Source organism: Mirounga leonina, unplaced genomic scaffold (genome assembly GCF_011800145.1).
Source record: "Mirounga leonina isolate KUSES-001 unplaced genomic scaffold, KU_Mleo_1.0 Mir_151, whole genome shotgun sequence".
NCBI lineage: Eukaryota > Metazoa > Chordata > Mammalia > Carnivora > Phocidae > Mirounga > Mirounga leonina.
In genome coordinates, this window is record NW_023270377.1 from 28,677,231 (window position 1) to 28,702,423 (window position 25,193).

The 25,193-nt window shown below is 40.0% G+C and overlaps 1 protein-coding gene across 1 annotated transcript in view; it reads right to left on the reverse strand.

Annotated features, from left to right (window-relative positions):
- Nucleotides 1-25,193, reverse strand: part of ADAM23 (ADAM metallopeptidase domain 23) — a 170,269-nt gene that overhangs the window by 99,325 nt on the left and 45,751 nt on the right. The window contains exon 3 of the mRNA XM_035007297.1: nt 22,846-22,922. Within this exon, the coding sequence (XP_034863188.1) occupies nt 22,846-22,922 (77 nt within the window). The remainder of the gene's footprint in view (nt 1-22,845; nt 22,923-25,193) is intronic.

Here is a 25,193-nt window from a genome sequence, read left to right on the forward strand (position 1 = left end):
CATAAAGCACTTTGAACTGCGGCCCACACTGGAAGTTCTCAGTAAGTCAATTATTCGTTTTTGCCTGAATCCCAAGTCTTGCTAACTTCATCCATCTGAGTTAAAATTTTTATCCTTTGGCTGATAGTTCTGGAGGTGAAAACCAGATCTAAACCATTGTTGCTAGAAGGCTATGGTTGCAAATATACCCACCTGCAAATGTAAGAGCTGGTAGGTTTGATAGCCCTTCTTGCTCTGCACGCCGCCTGGCTCTACCAAGTCAGGAGAGGAAACCTTATGGGAATCAAGTCTGGTATTTAATACCTTGAAATCTACACTCTTAGTCCCAGAATCCTCATCAAATTTCTGATACTCACTTTTCCTTCTATTTAATCTTTACTATTTAAATAACTTAAAAGATTTATTACAGGGGCACCTGGGTGGCTCAGTCAGTTAAGCCTCCGACTTTTGATTTCAGCTCAGGTCATGATCTCGGGGTTATGAGATGGACCCGCATTGGGCTCTGTGCTCAGTGCAGAGCCTGCTTGAGGTTCTCTCTCTCCCTCTCCCTCTGCCCCTCCCCTGACTTGTGCGCACAAGTTCTCTCTAAATAAATAAAATCTTTAAAAATAAATAAAAGATTGATTACACAGTGTACAGCTTAATAATTCCAAGCACATAATTATAGTCACATACATAAGAGCCCTCTAGGAAATACACTCCATACTGGTAAAGGAAAACGACAAGAACTATGAGCTGGAAATTCTAGGTTCTAGGACTCAACACATAGCAGAGTCACCTTGGGCAAGAGTCTGTTACTGAATTTCAGGGTCTTCATCTGTAAGTGGTAAAATTTTATGCAAACTATAAATTACAGAGTATGTATCAGACTGATAGCTATGTTTCTAAAGTTATTCTGTTATAAAGTAAAATAATACCCCTTATTTTCCAGACCTCCGATTCCTGATCCTCTTAACCACCTGGAAAGTGGCCAGCATTCAGGACATAAGGCAAAAGACTCACTGAGTCTGAAATCATTATTTTAAAGGCGGGGCATCTCTTACACTTGGCTAGAGAAGATTTCAAGTCTAATTCAAGGTTATTAACTCTTGATTTACCTAAAGTGCTAATAATTTTGGTTATTTCTTATTCTGGCTGTAACATATTAAAAAGCAAAAGAGCTGGGATGACATAACAGTTTCACTGGGAGCCGAAATTAGAGCCCACAGCACAAAAAGACCCACGATCCCTATTTCACTGCCGGTCCAGCAAGCAAACAACCTTGTATGTTAAAACAAAGAAGTGAAAATACATCTAATATATATTCTATCAAAGAAACAGAAAAATGCCCATTTGGGAAGGATTCTTTCAAAAATAACTCATTTTTTTAAGTTTAGCATTTCAAGGAAGAATCTGTAGTTATCTTCAAAACCCCCTTACAGTAAAACAATCCATGCCCCAGCAACCTTATATTTTTTAAGTTTCACAATATTAGACCTTTAAAAATAGCCCTTTGTACGTTTTAGGTGATGGAAAAAGATAGGTCAAAATTTACATTGTTTCAGCATACACAGTTTTGTAAGTGAAGCCGTGATAATTTTGAGCGGTTTTTAAATAGAACCTTACTACAGTTTTCAATCAAGTGCTTCCATGAATAGAAAGATAGAAAACAAGAAACTGTTTAGAAATGTTTACACCAGGCAAGTCCAGAATCAATTTATGACAGAATATTGGGCAAGAGATTATGAAGAGTCAGGAAGTAGAAAATGCACTTTGTTGGAGGAACCGAACACCTGTTACGGGTCTGTTCCACATGCCGGTCTCCCCCACACTGCCACTCGGCTGGTTCTCCGTGTACCATTTGATAAGCTGAGGCTCAGATAGTGCCATTATTTCTCCAAGTGGCAGAATTAGAATGCAAATTGAAACATTTAGCTATAACCTAAAGCATACTTTCCACCTTGCCACACTATTTTCTCGCTCCTTACACAAATCCTGACTGCCCCTCTACCTTGTGTCCAGCAATGTTCTAGGTGCTGATGGGCCATGTATTCCTTCATCCCTCTTAGTATTCTCACCTCTTACCATACAAACTTTTCTTCTTATTCCACAGTTACCAAAGGCTCTCTTGGCATATGGTATGACACTTAACTTTAAATTAGTATGAATCCAGGGACTCTTGGGTGGCTCAGTCGGTTGAGTGACCAACTCTTGATTTCAGCTCAGGTCATGATCCCAGGGTGGTAAGACTGAGCCCCAAGTGGGGCTCCATGCTCAGCGAGGAGTCTGCTCCAGGATTCTCTCTCTCCCTCTCCCTCTGCCCCCACCACTCACTCGCACGTGTGCGCGCTCTAGCTCTCTCTAAAGTAAATAAATAAATCTTCAAAATAAATAAATAAATAAATATGAATCCAATTCTTTAAAGTGAATATGCTTCTCCTTTGTCATTATGCAAACTTTTCAAATTAATACCGTGACAACATCAAAAAACACAGTGCACTAGAAGAGTAAAATTTCCATTACCCGAAGGCTCAGGGTGGCCTGACTAATGCAATCCCAAGGGAACCAATTTATACTGAAGGAGATGCTGCTTCACCTTATAAGGTTTAATCTTATATTTCTGAAATCATTAGCCAATAAAAATAAGCAGTAGCTCCCCAACATACAGAAAATAACTATGCTTAGAGGAAAAAAACACTTGGCCCATCCTACAAATGAATGGAATTTAAACAGTACTGAGCATTATGCTTTGCTCAAGAGGACTACTGCAGACTTTCTGTAGGGCAATCCTGCAGGACTACACCAAATTATGTATATATCTGTCCTATGACCCAGCAATCCTGCTCCTGGCTATATGCCCCTGAGAAATTCTTACATGGGCAATGGGTCCACAGGTCCATTACAATATGGCTTGTGGCTGTAGAGACCTGAAGGAAATCTAGATTTCTTCCCATGGGGAAATGGAAGAGTGTTAGATACCCTCCATGGGATACTCTCTAAGTTAGCTAGGTTGGGAGACATATACATAGTTACAAGCATAGGTTTTTAAACATTATGTTGAGTAGAGATCTGTGGTATAACACTATTTATAAAATAAAATTAAATGCCCACAAAACTATAATATCTATGTTTATAAGAACACATACAAATTGGGACGCCTGGGCGGCTCAGTCGGTTAAGCATCTGCCTTCGGCTCAGGTCATGATCCCAGGGTCCTAGGATCCAGTCCTGCATCGGGCTTCCTGCTCAGCAGGGAGTCTGTTTCTCCCTCTGCCCCTCCCCACCTCGTGCGCTCGTGCTCTCGCTCTCTCTCCCGGTCAGCTCTCTCTCTCTCAAATAAATAATTTTTAAAAAAATATTAAAAAAAAGAACACATACAAATAAAAGACCATGTAAAACACTTTAGGATGATTGCCTCATTAGGATAGGAGTGGGGAGAATAAGAAGACTGAAGATAGACAAGAATGAAAACATCCTACAGTACTGGGCCTCATCCTGGCCAATGATGTAGTGTGCCATGAATGAGAAACATGATTAATGGCCCAAATGTTTGTGTACAGCAACCCTCTGTGCCTGAAGTTATGTGAAAATTAAAGGGATATCAGTCATAATCACCAAAGCATGCTATTTATGAATGCTTGACTTCTTTTCTACTATTCTTCAACTCAATGCAAAATACTGATTTTTACCACTAATATTTGTTGTACATAGTAAAGATTCAATGTTATTGAAAAGAACACATGCATTCAAAAAATATTTATTTCATAAACTCAGAGGAAATGTTTTTGCTGGCTCACAGATAGCACCAGAGAAAATCACTAGTTATTTATGAAAAGTTTTTACATGAATTCATCAGAAGTTGACCTGTTTTGAACGAAGATAAATGGTTAAAAACTTGGCCAATTTAAAGGGCATGCCCTTAAACACAAGGTGCCTGCTGTGTGCATGTTAAAAGAAAATATTCAATCAGATTTGGATGCTAGGTCTGTTAAGAATAATAAATATAGGGGCGCCTAGGTGGCTCAGTCGTTTAAGCATCCGGCTCTTGATCTCAGTTCAGGTCTTGACCTCAGAGTCATGAGTTCAAGCCCTGCATTGGGCTCCACGCTGGACATGGAGCCTACTTTAAAAAGTAATAATAGTAAATATAAAAAATAATAAATACAAAGTATGTTCTTTATATATTTTGGATATTAACCCCTTTTCGGATATATTATTCACAAATATCTTCTCCCATTTGGTGGGCTATCTTTTTGCTTTGTTGATGGTTTCCTTCAGTGTTCAAAAGCTTTTTATTTTGGTGTAGTCCCCAGTAGTTGAATTTTGCTTTTGTTTAGAGTACATTTATCATGATGAGCACTGAGTAATGTATAGAATTATTGTATCATTATATTGTACACCTGAAACTAATATAATACTGTATGTTAATTACACTATAATTAAAAAATATAAATTTAGAGGCATCTGGGTGGCTCAGCCAATTAAGCATCCGACTCGATCTCAGCTCAGGTCTTGATCTCAAGGTCATGAGTTTGAGCCCTGCATTGGGCTCCACGCTGGGTGTGGAGCCAACTTAAAAACATATATATGTATATATATAATATATACATATATATGGAAGTCAGCATGTTTTTGATGTTGTTCTCCACAATACAATCAAATAAGTAACCAATTATCAAGTTTGATTTTTGAAATAGCCTAATATTGTCTCCAAAGAAGACACTAAAAATATTTTTAAGTTACTGCATCTCAATTTTAACCAGAATACTAAAATATTATAACATATTTGTATGCAATTTTGAAAAAAAACTAAAGTATACTTAACACATTGGGTCTTAGGTCTCCTAATGGGTAGTTAGTTATTAACTGTTCTCTTAATAGACTGTATTAAGTTCTATTCATCTGTAAAACACATTGAGACAAAAGTCTGGCAGAATTCATCCTGAGATTGCTTTCACCTTGTAGAAAGTTCTTCCAGACTTCAAAATACCATTTTTTTAAACTGCAAAAGGCTCCTGCTGTTTAATAGTACTGAGCACTGACAGGGACAAACTACAAATAACTTCTTACATGCTTAAAAAAATAATACTTTTCAAATATTAGAAAAATTCTTTTTATAACTTTCCAATCTTTTCTTCTTGAAAAATGATCTGTATTCTCATTTCATATTCTAGGGGAACACCTACAAGCAGAATCTTGGCTGTTTTGAAGGGACAATAGCAATCTCATGACCAATTTCTAGAAACTGCTGATAACTGAATGAAGTAGACTAATATTCAGTCTCTATGATTGAGAGGTTTTAAGTGCAAAAAGTGAAAGTGAGAGGTAAAAACATGACAGAGAGATAAAAGAAAAGGGCTTCATAAGGCAGCCACAGTCTAAGAATCAGCTACCTCAGGCTTGGAAGTGTTCTGGAACATACTAGAAGACCACTCAGGGGGGTAAGAAGAATGTGAAAATCAGCTAGGGAGTTGGACTGCTTGACTCTCAATGCATGTAAGTCCCATCTGTCATGATTCAAAGGAGGTTCAAGAAGAGGCTGTAAGTTGTTCTTGAAAACAGGAACCAAATATACAAAACACATGTAATCATTTTCACTCAAGAGTCACAATTACAGCCTTTGTAAATCCCTCCAATTTCAAAATGGAGACTGAAAAGTAGAACACTTTAGCCAAGTCAGCAAAGGCAGAAAACTTGCCTAACTCTGTCTCCTTTAATACAAGAAACAAGACCTTTCAAAAGGGCATTTATTTTATTTTTGTGTTTGTTTCCAGTTTTTATTTAAATTCTATTTAGTCAACATATAGTGTAATATTAGTTTCAGGAGTAGAATCTAGTGATTCATCACTTACATATAACACCCAGTGCTCAACGCAAGTGCCCTCCCTAATACCCATCACCCATTTAACTCATCTCCCCACCCACCTCCCTTCATCAGCCCTCAGTCTGTTTCTCTATAGTTAAGAGTCTGTTTTATGGTTTGCCTCTCTCTGTCTCCCGACCCCTTCCATCAACTGATAAATGGATGAAGAAGTTGTGGTATATATATATATATATATATAAAATATTACTCAGGCATGAAAAAGAATGAAATCTTGTCATTTGCAATGATGTGGACGGAGCTAGAGTATAATATGCTAAGCTAAATAAATCAGTCAGAGAAAGGCAAATACCATATGTGGAATTTAAGAATTAAAAGGACATTTATATCTTGACTTTAGACTCTGAAGAACACCGGAATAGAAAATATTCTGTAATTAAATCCAAGTCTCAAAAGATAATTTGGACTATCCTTTCTTCAAATATTAAGAAAACATCTTCTATTTAAAATAAATAAAGAAAAGCATGAGGCTGCTATATTCAAAGCCCTAACTGAGAAGTGGAAGATGACAGAGGGATCAATGGATGGAAAAGCATGGCAGGAAAGTATCCCCCAGCTACCCAGACTCCTCTCCCAGGTAAAGGCAGATGACAGTGGATTCAGCTCAAAGACACACATGCTTACATTCCTGGACTTCCCTTAAATGCCAAGAACGGAGCAAAGACTGACCCTCTGGATTTCACACAAAGGAAGGAGATGGGCTTCAATGCTACTCTAGAGAAAGCATTGTAACAGTGCTGTTGGTCAAATTATACTGAGAAAAACATTTGGATTCCAGGGTCTGTATCATCCACTGCTGTGGCAGAGATAAGTCTTAGCACCAATTTTCATGAATGTAGTAATATCATCCATTAGCACAGCTAACCACCCACCCACCTGTGTGACACACCTGCTCAGTAACACCTAAGGATCTGTGGATTTTTTTACTTTGAGAGCCATGTAATTTAATTATTACCTACCAGGAAGTGGACTTCAAGGAAAGAGCCAAAAATATTGGTTCTCTTTTGGCTTTCTATATAGCTCTGCTATAGGACAATGGGTACAACGTTATGAGATACTCTACACTGACATCAGTATCTCCTAATCAGTATAACTAGGCATAAGCAAGCCTTCTATACTGGGCCTTACAGGAAGAAAAACAGAATTTCCTGCATATAAAAGACACAAAAAATAACTTTTTAAACAAGTTACGCAATTTTTAATCATAAAGAGTTCTTCCACACAGCAGATCTTGAGGAGAGGTATCAAGTCAAAACAAGGAAAATGCAGTATGGGCACTGTGGTGATGGTGCCGGATACAGGAACACTTGCCCCCTTTAATCCACAGACCTGGAAAACCCTGCCTCAAACTGCTTTCATCAAAAAAATATCTAATAATTTTTGCAGTTTGTTCATTTTTTATAGTTCACCAAATTGCAAGGACACAAAGAGCCCAGGTATGCAAAGCTGGATGAAGAGACAGATACAGTATTTACTTCTCAAAGCAGTGCTGTCACTAAATGTTTACATCCAGTCATGAGTACATTAGTGATCGTACAGGAACAGAATTAACTAAACCTCCCAAAGAGAAACGGGCACATCTGCATTGTTAGCCTCGGTAAAATATCAGTACTTCATTTTTACAGCTCAAAAAAACTACTCCTGGCTGGAAAGCTGGATCAGGTAGAGATACTAGTGAGAAAAAGTTGCAAAGTAACTCCCTGTATCATCAGCCCATCACTCGTATGTATCCAGTAAAGACCATCCCTTATCAAACATTGACTCACCAGCAAGAAAAAAATGAGTGCTCAGAAGAGTTACTCCCCCACACCCCAACCGAAAGTATTATCTACTCATCCTTTAATTATTCCTCCTTCAAAATTCAGCTCAACCATCTCTTCCTCTGTGTAGCTTTCCCTAATCCCATCCTAAATTATGGGCTCCTTAAAGAAGTTACATCTTCTTCTTCTTCGTTTCCCCATAATGTAGCATAGTGCAGCAGGATGAGCGAGGGCGGGTGAGCGCTAATAGTCACATAAAGAAACCCTTCACCATCATCCGAATAGCTTTAAAGAGCAAAGCATCTCCTTAGGGTCAAGTACCAGGTCAGGCAGTGCTTAATGAATAAATACTGAGTAATGAGGAAGAGCCTCAGACGCAATTAAGTCTCTAAGAAATTCTAGGGATTTATAAGAGACATAGTCTTGTCCTTATGCTGTGAGATCCTGCCTGTCCCATAGTTTAGTCTGATTTATTGCATGTGTGAAGTCATTTGGGCAAAAAATAAAGGAGGAAGACATGAAATGTGCACTCGACAATGTGTTGAGAGATTTTCTGCCTCTTATTTGAAAAAATATTCCTGTAAGAAAGATAAATATATTTTTCATTTAGAAATTATCTTAATTGAAATAAGGACTTGAAACTATTGCAGAAATGGTCTTATGGAAAAGCCTATATAGATTGGTTTGTTTTTAAACATAACCAAAATATAAAGCACATAGATATCATCATGGAAGATGAATTAGGCTGATTGTTTAAAGAAATCACTTTTATAAACAAATCATAATAAACAATAGTTAGGATTCTAATACTGGGGATTCTAATATTACAAGTAATTTTAAAGGATTAGGGAAAATGACTCTAAATGATGATTCTAGCCTATGAATCATCAAAAACAATGGTTCTAGAAATAACACACTCCTTATTGGTAGCAGATGATGGCCAAGAATCTTAATGAGCCTTTTATCTGATGTCAAGCTCTTACTTTATACAAATCTTTACAGTAGTAAGAGAAAATGTTTTTTAATTTAACTTTATTTTATTATGTTATGGTAGTCACCATATAATACATCATTAGTTTTTGATGTAGTGTTCCATGATTCATGGTTTTCGTATAATACCCAGTGCTCCATTCAGTATGTGCCCTCCTTAATACCCATCACTGGGCTAACCCATCCCCCCCACCCCCTCCCCTCTAAAACCCTCAGTTTGTTTCTTGGAGTCCATAGTCTCTCATGGTTTGTCTCCCCCTCCGATCCCCCCCCCTTCGTTTTTCCCTTCCTTCTCCTAATGTTCTCCATGCTATTCCTTATGTTCCACAAATAAGTGAAACCATAAGATAATTGACTTTCTCTGCTTGACTTATTTCACTTAGCATAATCTCCTCCAGTCCCATCCATGTTGATGTAAAAGTTGGGTATTCATCCTTTCTGATGGCTGAGTAATATTCCATTGTATATATGGACCACATCTTCTTTATCCATTCGTCTGTTGAAGGGCATCTCGGCTCTTCCCAGTTTGGCTATTGCGGACATTGCTGCTATGAACATTGGGGTGCATATGGCCCTTCTTTTCACTACATCTGTGTCTTTAGGGTAAATACCCAGTAGTGCAATTGCTGGGTCATAGGGTATTTTTAATTTTTTGAGGAACCACCACACTGTTTTCCAAAGTGGCTGTACCAACTTGCATTCCCACCAACAGTATAAGAGGGTTCCCCTTTCTCCACAACCTCTCCAACATTTGTTGTTTCTTTCCCTGTCCATTTTTGCCATTCTAACTGGTGTAAGGTGGTATCTCAGTGTGGTTTTGATTTGGATTTCCCTGATGGCTAATGATGACGAACATTTTTTCATGTGTCTGTTAGCCATTTGTATATCTCCTTTTGAGAAGTGTCTGTTCATGTCTTCTGCCCATTTTTTGACTTGATTATTTGTTTTTTGGGTGTTGAGTTTGAGAAGTTCTTTATAGATTTTGGATACCAGCCCTTTGTCTATAGTGTCATTTGCAAATATCTTCTCCCATTCTGTGGGTTGCCTCTTTGTTTTGTTGACTCTTTCCTTCGCTGTGCAGAAGCTTTTTATCTTGAAGTCCCAAAAGTTCATTTTTGCTCTTGTGTCACTTGCCTTTGGAGATGTATCTTGAAAGAAGTTGCTGTGGCCGATGTCAAAGAGGTTACTGTCTGTGTTCTCCTCTAGGACTTTGATGGATTCCTATCTCACATTGAGGTCTTTCATCCATTTTGAGTTTATCTTTGTGTATGGTGTTAGAGAATGGTCAAGTTTCATTCTTCGGTATATAGCTGTCCGATTTTCCCAGGACCATTTATTGAAGAGACTGTCTTTTTTCCATTGCATATTTTTTCCTGCTTTGTCAAAGATTATTTGACCATAGAGTTGAGGGTCCATATCTGGGCTCTCAATTCTGTTCCATTGGTCTATATGTCTTTTTTTGTGCCAGTACCATGCTGTCTTGGTGATCACAGCTTTGTAATATAGCTTGAAATCGGGCAACGTGATGCCCGCAGCTTTGTTTTTCTTTTTCAACATTCCCTTGGCGATTCGGGGTCTTTTCTGATTCCATACAAATTTTAGGATTGTTTGTTCCAGCACTTTGAAAAACGTCATTGGAATTTTGATCGGGATGGCATTGAAGGTATAGATTGCTCTGGGTAGCATAGACATTTTAACAATGTTTATTCTTCCGATCCATGAGCATGGAATGTTTTTCCATCTTTTTGTGTCTTCTTCAATTTCTTTCATGAGTGTTCTGTAGTTCCTAGAGTAAGATCCTTTACCTCTTTGGTTAGGTTTATTCTGAGGTATCTTATGGTTTTTGGTGCTATTGTAAATGGAATCGTTCCTCTAATTTCTCTTTCTACAGTTGCATTGTTAGTGTATAAGAAAGCAACCAATTTCTGTGCATTGATTTTGTATCCTGCCACATTACTGAATTGCTGTATGAGTTCTAGTAATTTGGGGGTGGAGTCTTTTGGGTTTTCCACATAAAGTATCATGTCGTCTGCGAAGAGAGAGAGTTTGACTTCTTTGCCAATTTGAATAGTAAACTCGCAAATCTTAGAACCAAGGAAACCATCTTAAGGGCAGTTAGGGGGAAGAAATTCCTTAAGTAAGAGGAAATTTTAATAAATTATTCTTTAAGGCTAGATTTATATAAAGTATAATAGTACTGAAAATAAAGCAAGATATAAAAGACAAGTGATACAAAATTTATCTGAGGTTCACCTTTGTAGAGCTTTTCAAACATAACTTCAGTGAGATTCCTTCATCACTGAAAAGTGTCTCAACTCTCAAAGGCTGTGATAGTGGGCACTCCTTTGTTCTGATCCTGACTCTGTCACTCATTAGCTGTGCGATTTTGTTAATTTCTCCAAGCCTGCCTTTTCTCTCACTCCATGCCTCACCTCTCTTGCTTACCTTCAGACTCTCACACTCTAACCCTCAAACCTTTGTCTGGCTAACTCCTAAGTCTTAGATCTGAGCTTAGACATTTAGCTTCCCATCCATTCCCATCCCTACTACATGTGATAAAAGCATCCTTTCTACCCCTCACCCTGCCGTCCCCTGCCATGGCACAACTCAGACTGTCATTTAAACAGCTATGGACTTCTTTCTCCTCCATTGTTCTGTAAGCTTCACGAGGGAAGGACTTCTCTCTGGGGGCTTCAACAGTGTCTGGCACTTAGCAGGTACTAAATACACATTTCTGAAATAAGAAGTGCTTGGAATGGTTTATAAAAGGTTTCAATCCATGGAAATCTATTGATCAATCTACTGAGGCTAGAAAGAACTTCACACACTTGGCTAATACAGAGTGTCAATATGAAATGTCCATTTAAGTGTAACATTTCTGGTCATTCACAAAACCATGGTTGCAGACACTAACCATTATGCTACCTAACATCCTGGCAACATCAGAACCAAAGGGATATTCCTCTGTGACAGGAAAATGTTTATATCTCCAGACAGACAGATAAACTTCTTTTATCACATAATGGTAATTACACGCCCCAGAATGTGGCTTTTCTCACCTGTCAGAAAAGTAAGATCTAAATTCAGTAACTACCATAATTAACTCATCTCAGATGCCTAGTATCATCTAATCCTCTCTGCTTTCCAATTTTTTGTCAAGATTAACTCCTGCTGCAATTTTTATAAATTTGTCTGTCTTCAAAAGACCAAGAAGTGGAGGTGCCTGCCTGGCTCAGGCAGGAGAGCATGCAACTCCCGACCTCAGGGTCGTGAATTCAAGCCCTATGCTGGGTGTAGAGCTTACTTAAAAAAATAAAAAATAAAAAATAAAAAAGACCAAGAAGTAGTCCAAAGAATAAATCAGGTCCAAGTTTTACTTGCCCACATTGTGCCTTAGGGTGGATACCTGCAAAGGGTCTTTTTTAATCATCAGTGAAGACACAGTCTCTTAATTTGCTAGATATGTCTTCTATTTCCTCGATTAAATAAATACTGCAATATGATCCCACTGACAATTAGATTCCTTCGATTTTGCTGGAAATTCTTAGATGACTTTTTTCTCTCTGTGGTGTTAGAGGCTATTGCCACAGATAACTCCTTTCTGGACAATCACAGTCTTATCTCTGGGATCTTAGAGTCTAAATCTAGCTCCTATGACCCTCCTGATTTTCTCAGCCTGGTGTTTAATTTCCCTGGGTTCCATCACCCATAACAATTATTGTCAACAGGCAAGAGGGTATGGGGTAAGGAAGTCTCATAATTACCACAGGCAGAGGGCAAACATCCACTGTCCTTAACCACCCAAGAGTTATACTAAATCTCATCTACCTGTGGAAATAAAGAATCAGTACATAAATACCAATGGTTTAATTGGGATTTTATTTTTAATGTTTCTGCTATTATTATGTTTAATTGTGAAAGTCATTTCTCAAACTATTTTGAAATTAGGTCGGATACACATCCTAAAAAATGGAACTAGAACCTATTAATATGTGGCAATACTTTATTATACATTTTTCAAGAGTTTCTGGACCTGATCTACCAGCATAAAGATGGGTCATCAAAAGCAAATGATAGTGATAACATCCAAAGCATCCAAAGCAATATAGGGTTAACTCTCCAACCCTAATGCCAAGGGAGACCTGATAGGTACTCACCTCATTAGAGAAAATATGGCAAAAAGAAGAGCTACCCAGCACTACAGAATCAAAATGTTTAGACCCAAACAGGAAAAGATGCCTTCAGGAGAGGAAACCCCACAGCAGCTCATCCCTGACAGCAATGGGAACCTTAGAATACTCTAGGGCCTCTAGGACATATGAAAATCAATATTCATCCACATCATATTTCACATGACACAGTGGCAATCAATACTTATGGCAACTTTGGGGACCTCTACCTCTTAAGAGTCCTTATCATCACAGAAATGTTTTCAAAGCCGCCAAAATAGTTTGGCCTTCCTAAAGCACATAAATGCAAAAGAGACCATAATCTCTCAAAACAGCACTTGGAAATTATAGTAGGAATATTAGCTATGAAAAATCTACCAATTAACGAGCAACAGCTTAATGCTGAATGTCTCACTGCAATAAGTAAGCAATAAATGAATTAGGATGTGTATTCATTTGCTAGAGCCACCATAACAAAGTAACACAGCCTGGTGACTGAAGCAACAGAAACTTATTTCCTCCTAGTCCTGGAGGTTGAAAGTCCAAGATCAAGGTGTGCTCAGCATTGGTTTCCTCTGAGGTCTCTCTCCTTGACTTGCAGATGGCCACCTTCTCACTGTGTCCTCACATGGTCTTTCCACTGTCTATGTCCAAATTTCTTCTTATAAGAACATTGGTCATATCGGGTTAGGACCCACCCTAAAGACTTCATTTTAACTTAATTACCTCTTTAAAGTCCTTTTCTCCAGGAGCACCTGGGCGGCTCAGTCGATTAAGCATCTGATTTTGGCTCAAGTCATGATCTCAGAGTCCTGGGATCAAGTCCCACGCATCTGGCTCCCCACCCAGTGGGGAGTCTGCTTGTCTCTCTGCCTCTCCACCAGCTCGTGCACATGCTCTCTCTCTCTCTCAAATAAATAAAATCTTAAAAAATAATAATAAAGTCCTTTTCTCCAAATATGGTTGCATTCTGAGGTACTAAGGGTTAGGACTTCAACATACGAATTTTGGAGGGACACAGTTCAGCCCACAGCAGATGGTCTGTTCAACAAACAGGATTATTTTAAATCCTATTGGGGACTTCTGGTTTTTCTTTATATTGTTAAAAATTGACTAAAATAGTTCAATTCTTTTTTCCTACTTAATGTGAGCAGATGAGCAATCATTAGCATTTTGCCCAGCTCACTTGTAATTTAACAGTCCAGTGCTGTTATCAAAGCAGACACAGAACAAGGCTCCAGACTGACAGCCCATGCTGAATCCCAACATGTGACTAAATCTCCCCAGGCCTCAAGCTGCTCGGCTGTAAAATGGGGATTATCACACCTTCCTCACAGGGTTCTAAAGGTATTTAAATAGGAGAAAATGGGTAAAGGGCTTAGCAGAGGGCCCATCACCATTATTGCTACTGTAGCAGAAAGCCTTCCTTCTGCAGACCTCAGAAGTATGGAAATAGAGCATTTAGCCTCTGAGTTAGGACCAATGGGTAGAAAGTAGGGGGGTCAGCACTGGCATGCTTGGCCAGCCAATCTTGGTTCAGAAGTCCCACAGATTCACAAGCCGAGATGGAAGACAGAACAGCTCAGTAACAGGCTAGCATACAAGCCATCTGCCTCATCCTCTTCTCCAGCCACAGCCCCTAACTCCTGGTCCTATTCACTCATGAAAGGAAAATGGGGCAGGAGGCCTGTCTCTTCTCTACATGTTCCTTCTTACAAACCAAATTTAAGTTCAAATCTTCCAATCTGCAGAGCTGAGACTAAATTTCCCACTTAGAATCCAATGAATCCAAACAGGCAGTTCTCCTTCCATCTGCTCCTTGATAGTTTCTTCACCAGTCCTCACTCCCAACAGGAATCTGATGCTCTCCTGCTCCCACACCTTTGGTCCTGCACTTCCCTTGTGTGCAACACACTTTTCCCCCTCCGACGTCTCCCCAAGTGGAAAGCATGCGGACACAGCAGACTCTGCTCTGCCCCTCTGGGCCCTCAGCAGCCACCTCAACACACTGCAGGCAGCTGACTGGGAAGACCCAGACTCCTGGTCTCAGGGCATGTTCTCTATCCAAGAGGAGGCACCGGAAGTACTCAAGAATTATTGCCCCCAGAAACAGCCCTCAACCAACAACAGACTGGCAGTTGGTGGACAAAACTCCAGCTTCCTCGCCCCTCAGTTGATGACATTCTGGGGAAGAATCCCCCAACTGCCAGGGTGCCCCCAGCAGGAATGAGCCACAGTGGGAAATCAGGTTTTTTTGGCTCCTTTCTCTTCCACATCTCACATCCCCACTCCCTAAAGGTATTTCCTGGAGTGTTTGCCTCAGGGTCCGCTACCTGGGCACCCAAAGCCAAGACAGCACCCTTTAAGATGAACATCAAATCCCACCTTCCCCAGAAAACCTCCCCTCAGTGCCAAGGCCTCACTTCCTATCATGTTTTAATACTATTTGTATACATTTTAATCTCATTTTTCCTACTGTGGGTTCCCGAAGAGGAGAATTCTTTTACACAGCTCTGAATTCCCTGGGCTGCTCAGCACAGTATCTTATGCAAACAAGATACTCAGTAAATGTTGACTGAATGAAGAATAAATTAACCATAATAATCAGCACAAAAGTCAGATTCTTTATTTAACCTAACCAAAACTACATCAGTGTAGCTCTTTTCTTCTTTCAAAAGCATTGCATGAACTACTTTTAATGAGCAAATTACTATGTGCATATATTACTTTAAATCGGCATTTTCTAGATATTCATCTCAAATCGAACACCCCTGATGCCCAGAAAAAATCAGAACAAAAACTTTTTCCTAAATCCAAAACTACCTTACTGAATGCATTACTTTGACGTTTATATTGTGCCTTTACACTACTACTTCTTTGAGTGCATCCGTTTTCATATGGTGACAGTAAAACCACTTCAATCATCTGCATCCTTGCACCACTCCACCATTCTGCACACATTCATCAGTACACACCTCAAACCCCATCCCTGGGTGAAGGGAAACATCACTGCAAGTCAATGCAATGAGCTCTGCATAGAAGAGCATTGTAGTTGAGGTCTGTGTACTTCTCTCAGCTGGGCATGCTACGCTGATTTTCCTTTTCTGAGATTCCTGGTGGCTCAATGTCAAATATCACCACTACCTGTGTAAGTATCTCAAGGCCAAATCTCAATATGATCCAATCTAGCGGTGTCTTCCCATAGGGTTTGTTGGAGGGTACAGAAGGCTTAACCTTTGTTGGGGGGCCAGTTACCACTCCATGTTCTAGCCAACAGAGTATGTACATGAAAGGATGGGGCCGTATAGGACAAGCTTTGAACCCGAGATACAATTTTCCTAATAAGTGACATTGGAGAATGTCGCTGGAGACTTGGACTAACGGGTTTTCCCATGAGCCCGCAGAGGTAGACTGACTCAGCCTAGCTACCCAGTTCCAAGCAGAAGAGCTACCATAACAAGTATCTGAATATTTGTTCTGATGGCTAAGTGGAACCTAGAGGCACCAAGGGATTCCCCACCTTGCCCAGAAACAGATATGCTAGTGTGAGAAGCTCTCAAAACCTAGTTCCATCATTTTAGATAAAGCAACCCTATCTATTAATACCCAGATTATGGCCCAGTGGATGTCAGGTTCTGCCCAACCGTGCTCATTACCTTCAGTGCGTACCAACCACAGGCCCAACTGTTCCTAATTTTTTCTTCAGTCCCCTTTCAGCAGGGAAAAGATCATACAGTACACCACTCTCTTCTCATCCACAAAGTCAGAAAAAATACTGACTGAAACAGAAGTGGACTTGTGCCGTTCTCATCAGGTCAGAACCTCAATGAGATCAATGACTCTATTCTTCAATGCTGAATCCCCCAACACACACAGACAGAAGAGAGAGAGGGCTTTCTGATGACTCTTCTTTTAAGAACACTAATCCTATCAGATCAGGGATCCACCGTATAACTTAATTTAACCTAATTACCTCCTTATAGGCTCTATTTCCAAATACAGTCATGTTGGGGGTTAAGACTTCAATATAGGAATTTTAGAGAGACACAATTCAGTCCACAGCATTGAACCCACCCTTTCCAATAAGCAGACATGTATAAGTACCACACACCATCTCATTCAATCCTTACAACAACCTGCAGCTTAAGAAGAAAACTAAAGCTTAAGAAGTTAAGAAGATATCCACACAATGGCATATTATTTATTTCTAGGAACTTCCTTCTCCATTTATTTATTTGTTTATTTATTTATGTATTTATTCATGTATGTGAGAGAGAGAGCATGCATGTGCACAAGGGAGGGTGGGGTAGAGGGAGAGAGAGAACCTTAAGCAGGCTCCACACCCAGTGAGGAGCCAATGCTGGTCTCGATCCCACAACTCCAAGATCATGACCCAAGCTAAAATGTAGAGTCAGACACTGAACCGACTGAGCCACCCAGGTGCCCCACAATGGCATATTATTTAATACAGAACCTTGAAAACATGCTAAGTAAAAGAGGCCAGTCACAAAAGGCTACAAGTTGTATGAATCCATTTATATGAAATGTCCAGAGTAGGCAAATCCACAGAGACAAAAAGTAGATGAGTGGTTGCCAAGGGCTTGGGAAAGAGGGGAAAGGGAAATGTACAGGGTTTCTTTGTGGAGGAACAGAAATGTTCTGGAATTAGACAGTGATGTAATTGTACAAGTCTGTGAATAAAACAAAAACCACTGAATGGTACACTTTAAAGGAGTGAATTTTATGGCATGTGAGTTATTCAAGCTGTTATTAAAAAGAAGAAACTTGCCCAAGGTCACAAGGCTAGTAAATGGCAGCCCCCAGATTCAAACCCAGGTCTGTTTGATTCCAGAACCTGTGCTCTCAACCATTATGTAGCTCTGATTACTGTTACTCCCTAAAATATTTGCTGAAGACACCAGCGAATTTAATGGTAGGTAATATGGGCTTTGGCATAATTCCAATCACAAGTATGAAGGAGACAATCATTGGACTCCCCAGGACTTCCGAGGATCGATACACATTAAGCATTGTTAATCTAGTAAAGCTTTTTAAACATTCTGAACTTGGAAAAACAGTTATTCTAGAAGAAAAACAAAACAAAATTGAAAAGGGTTGTATCCTAAAAGGAAAATGACCAAAAGTCCTATGAGGCCACAGCTAGGATTTTTTGGGCTAAATAAAATGTAAATCCAATGGGGTGATGTCCATGCTTGCCCTCCAATGGCTTCCCACCAAACACATCTCCACGGATGATGGCCCTTCATGATCTAGCTACATGGCTTCCTCTCTGACCTCATCTCAGTCTACCTCCACTGCACTTACTGTCCCCACTGTCCTCAGCTTTCCAGCTTTGGTGGTGGCTCATCTTTGACGATCAGTTTCAGCTCATTGTCCCTCCTCTGACAGACCTTCTGGCTTCTGTGACATCCAAATCATGTTAGCCACCCCCACGTGCTGCCCCTCTGATCACATATGATCTGTCTTTATTTAGTGAACAAAGCTCCATGGCGGGAGGTGGGGACCCTGCCCATCCTATTCCCAGCAGCATCAGCACCACTGCAGCCCCAGGCATACAACAGATGCTCGCTCAACATTTGGTGAACAAAACAATAAAACACACATCTCAGCCATGAGATGCCTCAGCAAGCCAGGGCCTCACTTGTCCAAACTATAAAAGTACAGAATCAAAAAGACTTCCCTCTCAGGAACCCACCTCAGGGTAGCCTTCACAAGCTGGTAGTCCAGGCCTGGTGAGCTCATTAACCATTTAGATTCTATGGCCACCGCTTCGATTAGTTTATGTTGATAACTGTATGCTTTCATTCCTTCACCCAGATTACATACTTACCATATACCTTTTTCCTTTTCCATTCTCCAACAATTTTAAATTGTTTAAGTAGTGTGGCCACTCCATGATGGATATGAGATCCCTCTTTCCTCAAAAGCTCTTTCAGTTCCTCTGTGACTGATTTAAAAATTCTCCTTCTTCTAACATGGATCAGACTTTTTAGTTAATCCCAGCCATTGAAAGTCACTTAAGGGGCGCCTGGGTGGCTCAGTTGGTTAAGCGACTGCCTTCGGCTCAGGTCATGATCCCGGAGTCCCGGGATCGAGTCCCGCATCGGGCTCCCTGCTCAGCGGGGAGCCTGCTTCTCCCTCTGACCCTCTCCCCTCTCATGTGCTCTCTGTCTCTCTCTCATTCTCTCTCTCTCAAATAATAAATAAATAAAATCTTTAAAAAAAAAAAAAGAAAGTCACTTAAACTAGAGATGTACCCTGGTCCACACATATCATACTCTTATACAATTCCCCCATCTCTAGGTCATACCAGAATCGCACACTCATGCTGAGCTCAGAAGGCACGAGACTCTGCACAAGGAGATACCGCAGGAGTACACACAGTTCTCATGCCTCCCTCCCACTGCATTTACTTTTCCCTACAGAGACCTCCATTTTCTCCCTGTTCAGTCCCTAAGCCTCCACCTGATCTCGTCTCCCTTCTTGCCCAACCCGGATCCTGATACTTAACTACCCAAGTTATTCACCAGTATTCAAAGAGCTGTGTCTCCACTCTTCTTCCCCTATGCTGCCAGCAGAAAATCTGAGCCTTGATCCACAACCTGCCTCCTTTCCTTCCCTCACATGCTGCAGTGATGGAGCACCCCAGGTTAAGGAAAAAAAGAAAAAAAAAAAAAAAACCATCAGGAAGAATGACTCAAAGACCGACATGTAACACATCATTTCTGATGACGGTTGCTCATACATTCTTCAACATGACCTTGGTAAGCTTCCTCACCCATCCCTCCCAGCAATTAGCCTAAATTTTCATCATTTTCCTCAAGCCTCAACCCACCCTCCCTGTCCATCCCAATCCCTATGGCAGATAATGCTGTCCTCAAGAACGAAATCTCAAGAGGCATTTCCTGAATGCCATCCCTTCACCTGCAAACCAATCTCTATCTGCACACACCCACAGTCTGGGAGTGAACTCTCCCTCCTGGTTCAAAACTACATTCTGCCCTTGTGCTGTTGATCTCATCTCAGTCTCTGTCGCTTCATAGGTTCCTCTTCCTCTCCTCAACTCTTAACTATCCTCCCAGTTATGTTCTTGTTCTACCTACCCTCCCTGGGAAATCTCATTCACAACCATGCTGGTCATTACCATTATATGGAAATAACTCTCTACAATCCCCAGCCCCCATCTCTTCCCTGAGCTTCAGATTGTTACATCCACCTACCTCCTAGACATGGCCTCATGTATGTCCCAAACCCCTCAGTCAATTCCGATTTCACATCCTTTTCTCTTCACCACTTAGCCAGTTGTTCCCTGTGCTGCCCATCTCAGCTGGATACAACATTCTGCCTAGCTATCCGATCAAGCCACCTGTCAACTTTAACTCTTCTTTCTGCCTTGTCATCCACATCAACGCAATCCTAATGATTTTTATCAACTGAAGATTTCTTTTTTTTAATATATTATTATGTTAATCACTATACATTACATCATTAGTTTTTGATGTAGTGTTCCATGATTCATTGTTTGCGTATAACACCCAGTGCTCCATTCAATACATCCCCTCTTTAATACCCATCACCAGGCTAACCCATCCCCCCACCCATCTCCCCTCAGGAACCCTCAGTTTGTTTCTCAGAGTCCATAGTCTCTCATGGTTCATCTCCCCCTCCGATTTCCCCCCCTTCATTTTTCCCTTCCTACTATCTTTTTTTTTTTTAACATATAATGTATTATTTGTTTCAGAGGTACAGGTCTGTGATTCATCAGTCTTACACAATTGACAGCGCTCACCATAGCACATACCCTCCCCAATGTCTATCACCCAGCCACCCCATCCCTCCCACCCCCCACCACTCCAGCAACCCTCAGTTTGTTTCCTGAGATTAAGAATTCTTCATATCAGTGAGATCATATGATATGTCTTTCTCTGATTGACTTATTTCACTTCGCATAATACCCTCTAGCTCCATCCACGTCGTAAGGTACCACAGCAACTGAAGATTTCTTGAGTGCATTCCCTCTCCATGCCTCTTGGCACTTTCTGAGAACAGAACTTCTGTTTATTACCCTTACTTCATTTTTCATTATCCAGAACTTCTGTTTATTACCCTTACTTCATTTTTCATTATCCAGAACTTCTGTTTATTACCCTTACTTCATTTTTCATTATCCAGGAGATAATGGCGAAGCTCTTAAGCATGACATACAAGATCTTCCATGACTTGAGCTGTCTCTGGGCCTACCTATCCTGACTTATGTCCCTCTGCCTCAACCTTGTAATTTACCATGAAGTTCAACGAAAATCTCATGCTTCCTTAACATGCCACACGGCAACCTGTGCCTGCCTCTTAGTACACACTCTTCCCTCTATCTAGACACAACTCTCCATTTCCTCCCCACTTCCCGCCCAGCCCCAACACTTCTCCTCATGAACTCCTGCCCTCCAAGATTTAGCTCAACCATCACCATTTCCAGGATGACTTTTCACACATTCTTGCCTGCAGAGCTGCCTCTTTAGTGCTCCCATAGCACCCCATGTTTATCTCTAGCACAACAAATCTCACACAAATCTCTTCTAAAATTATGTATTTATCTATCAACGTTTCCCGACTAGACTATAAGCTCCTCAGGGCAAGGGCCACTCAGAGTAGGTGCTCAACTTGATTCCTCTGCATGTTAAATACTAGTGGTAAATAATGTTCTGAGGTGTCTTCAGACCTCTATGTCCAATGGACATCCCATGTTAGCCTTCCTCAGTTATGTGACTGGGGGGCTCTGCTGTGGCCGTGATGTCTTCATATTCAAAACACATGGCGATGTTGGTTGCTATCACCACCCTTCAGTCTGGAATGAGTCTCCATTGCAGTAAGAGTTAAAGGAATAGAGGGCCTTAAACAAACTAAAATTAGCCACTCCTTGCTACTCAACATAGTCTAAGGTTCAGCAAGACAAATCTCTTAGGCAGGTACAGTGCTGACACAGCAGGGTGAAAAGACATTCAACCAATGCTCAGCAAACTCAAAGAGGAAAACCTGCAACACCTTTACCACAGAAAATTCTGACTTCTGCTGATTCATTCTGACTTAAAGCTGCAATAACACTTGAGTAAGGAGCACCCAGGCTGACTCTGCATTTTTTTTCTGCAGAGCTCACAGAATTTGGTGTACAAGAAATTTAATAGCTGTTCTTTATATTCCTTTGTAATTTCTCAGATACTGACTGTGGTCACCTACGTTATAGTGTCTGAGAGCACTACATGGTATTTTTCTGGCAAAGATGCAGTCCTAGTCAAAATACTGTTAAGAATTTAAAATACTGACTGGAGCTCCCTCAACTACAGAAAACCATACAGGAAATCTCTTTCACCAAAGAAAGGCTCACTGCTAGCTCATTTAGAGGCTAAAGAGTCCTGCTTTAGTAAATAGCTCTTGTTCGTGCTTTGTACAAAGATATCTGTACAACTGGTTCCAACTTAGGAAACAGCATTTAAATATCAACATAAACACATGCTCGGAGAAAAACTGGGTAAATTTTCATCAGGACCAAATCTCTAAGAAACCGTATTAGAGAAAATTATGAAGCAAAGAACCTTCTCAACATCGGTATTGCAAGTTATCCTTTTCTTTGTTCTTCGTACAGAAGCTATGTGAATTGCATAATGAGAAGTAAAACGGAGGAAATTTCTAGACTGAAGTCTAATTATACTTGAGTCAATAATTTATCATGCTTCCTATATATAGTAGTGATTATAGTTAACATTTAATTACCTAGCATTACTTCAAATATTTATTCCATTTAAAATCATAATACCTAAGTACTATATTTGAGATATTTAAACAAGTTAAATGTTAAATGCCTTTTCTTTCAGGAAAAGAAAAAAAAGACAGAATTAACTTCAGACTTTTATATTTTTCTTTAAGTGCATATGATACAATCTGCTAGGAAATATCAGTTGCTTCAACAAAGATACTATTTTGACTAAACCATCATCATGAAGTAAAGTTTCATTGCATTTGCTTCTTAGCAGCATTATAACTAAATACTTACTTGTTCAGTGTGAGGTCAAGAATGAATTTGGAGCCAAAGGCTTCAATCTGGAAGCTTGCCTGGGCCAGATGGACAGCCTATGGATTCAAAGAGACAGAAAGAACCTTAGCTTACTTTCCTGTCTTTAAAGCTGATTATATTGATATCAATGATATTAAATAAGAAAAACATTTTTATGGATTGACGCACTTCTTTTGGGATTCTTATGTAACAATCCATTTCTTTAAAAAGCTACTAGGTGCATTGTCGTGGCTTCACTTGGAAGACGTAAATATCTGTGTAGCAAGGAACTAATAAAAGACAATGAACCCATTGTGATAAAAATCAAGAGCATATTCAGCTGGACTTTCAAAGTGACTATGATGAATTATGCAAAAGTCTGACGAATTAAGGCTTGATTTCAGCCTATTTTGTGCACAAAGCTAACCAATTCTTTCTGCACACCTAAGTGAAAAATCATGTCAGCACTCTGCTCTTCATCAGAAATTGGAACTTTCTCTAAATGGTGTATCAGCAGAATGTGACAGTAAAATGCAAAAGCATAACCTTTTACCTTCAGAAAGCACTTAGAACCTTGCCCTTTGAGAATACTCAGAGTTTCTGTCCCCCTTTAAAAGTCACACATTTACAAATACTGTCGTTATTGTACCTTAACTCAAAATACAAAGATAATCTCATCTAAAGATGAGTCATATGTACTAGGTGTTAAAGATTTGTTTAGTTCATGGAGTATCTTGAAAAATGTAAATTAACAAATCAATGTAGTTTGTTGAAGTACCACCCAAGATAAAATTCTCCTTTATCCCCAACCAGAAAAAAAAAGAAAGAAAGTAAAACAACCGAACAAAGGAGGATAAAAACGCAACACCTACACTCAGTCCCTCTCCCTGCTCACAAATATCCTTCCTGCAGACTTCATTCCTAAGGTACGGTGATGTCACAAATCATCTAAGAAGTGGTCCCCAGTCAAGCACAACTACTGATGGGATAATCACTATCATAACCAAAACACAAAATAAAAAGGAAATTAACAAGTATGAAATTTTAAATACAAAGCAGTGAGAAAGAAAGAGCCCAAATCCCTGACACCTCGGCAGACCACGCCAAACCCCAAACAATCATGGAGAACAGGGTCATCATACTTGATCTGGGCTTCCTGCATCCAGACAACTACATGACAGAGAAAGAAATTTCTCTCTTGTTAAACGAGGTCTCCATCATCTGCAGCAGAACCTCTACCTTCTGACACAAGTATCATACACTCTTTAACCTAAATTCATTCTGTGTCTTGAAGCCTTAATTTTTGCATGAAGATTTTGATGAATAATTTGTACAAGGGGAAAATTTTTTTCATTTCTGGGTCCCAAAAGTGTAAAAAAAAAAAGCAAAACTTACTTCCTGAGGAATAAGATAGGCCCTTAGGCATATTCTCTATTAAGAATATTAAACAGCAAAGAAGAGTTCATTCATGCCACCCTGGCCTTAAAAAGGTGATAAATGTACCTCCTTGAGCAACTTTACAAACACTAAAAAGAACCTGACAGTAACCACTAAAAGGCTGTTCTAACGCCAAATAAGCAATGAGACAAATACAAACCGCAACAAAAGCCTGTTGTAAAATAAAGTAGCCGATAGGAACGACTTACCCCATGTTCTAGACACAATTTGATTGTCATTAAATAAGTTGATAGTGAGTCAATGTGACAAGATTCAGTTTAATAGAATTTAATGAAGGACCTAGCAAATAACATTAATATTGGGGTTTTCTTTTTTTTTTAATCCATTCACTCCCCACACAGGTGGTAAGTCCCACTGTGTGCATAAAGGGGGCCGGGACACGGCCCCTGTCTTCTAGGGTGCTGCTGTCTCCAGGGAAGCAGGGAGAGCTGAGAGCCTCAGTGGGCCTCAGGGGCCACGGGAACCAAGACTTCACTGACAAGGTGCAGTTTGAAGAAAATTCCAAAAAATGACTAAGAATCCACCTGCCAGGAGAAGAGAAGACGTTCAGGGCATGGGGGAAAACATTTGCAAAAACAGATTTAAAAATCAATATGGGAAAAAAAGCCTTTTTTAATTTTTTAAAAATTAATATGGCCTGTAAAGAAAACAGCTTTTGGAGGAAAGGTCAAACACGGAATCTGAAAAGGTGGACTTTGTGTGATGTGCTCAATGACCTGTCTGATCACACAGACAGACGTGTGGCCAAGATAGCAAGCTTGCCTCTAAATGTGCCGCCTGCTTACTCTGCACGGTGTCTGGCACATGACCTATCATCACCACCATCACCAGTACCAGCACCACCACCACCTGCACCAGCACCACCAGCACCAACACCACCATCACCATCA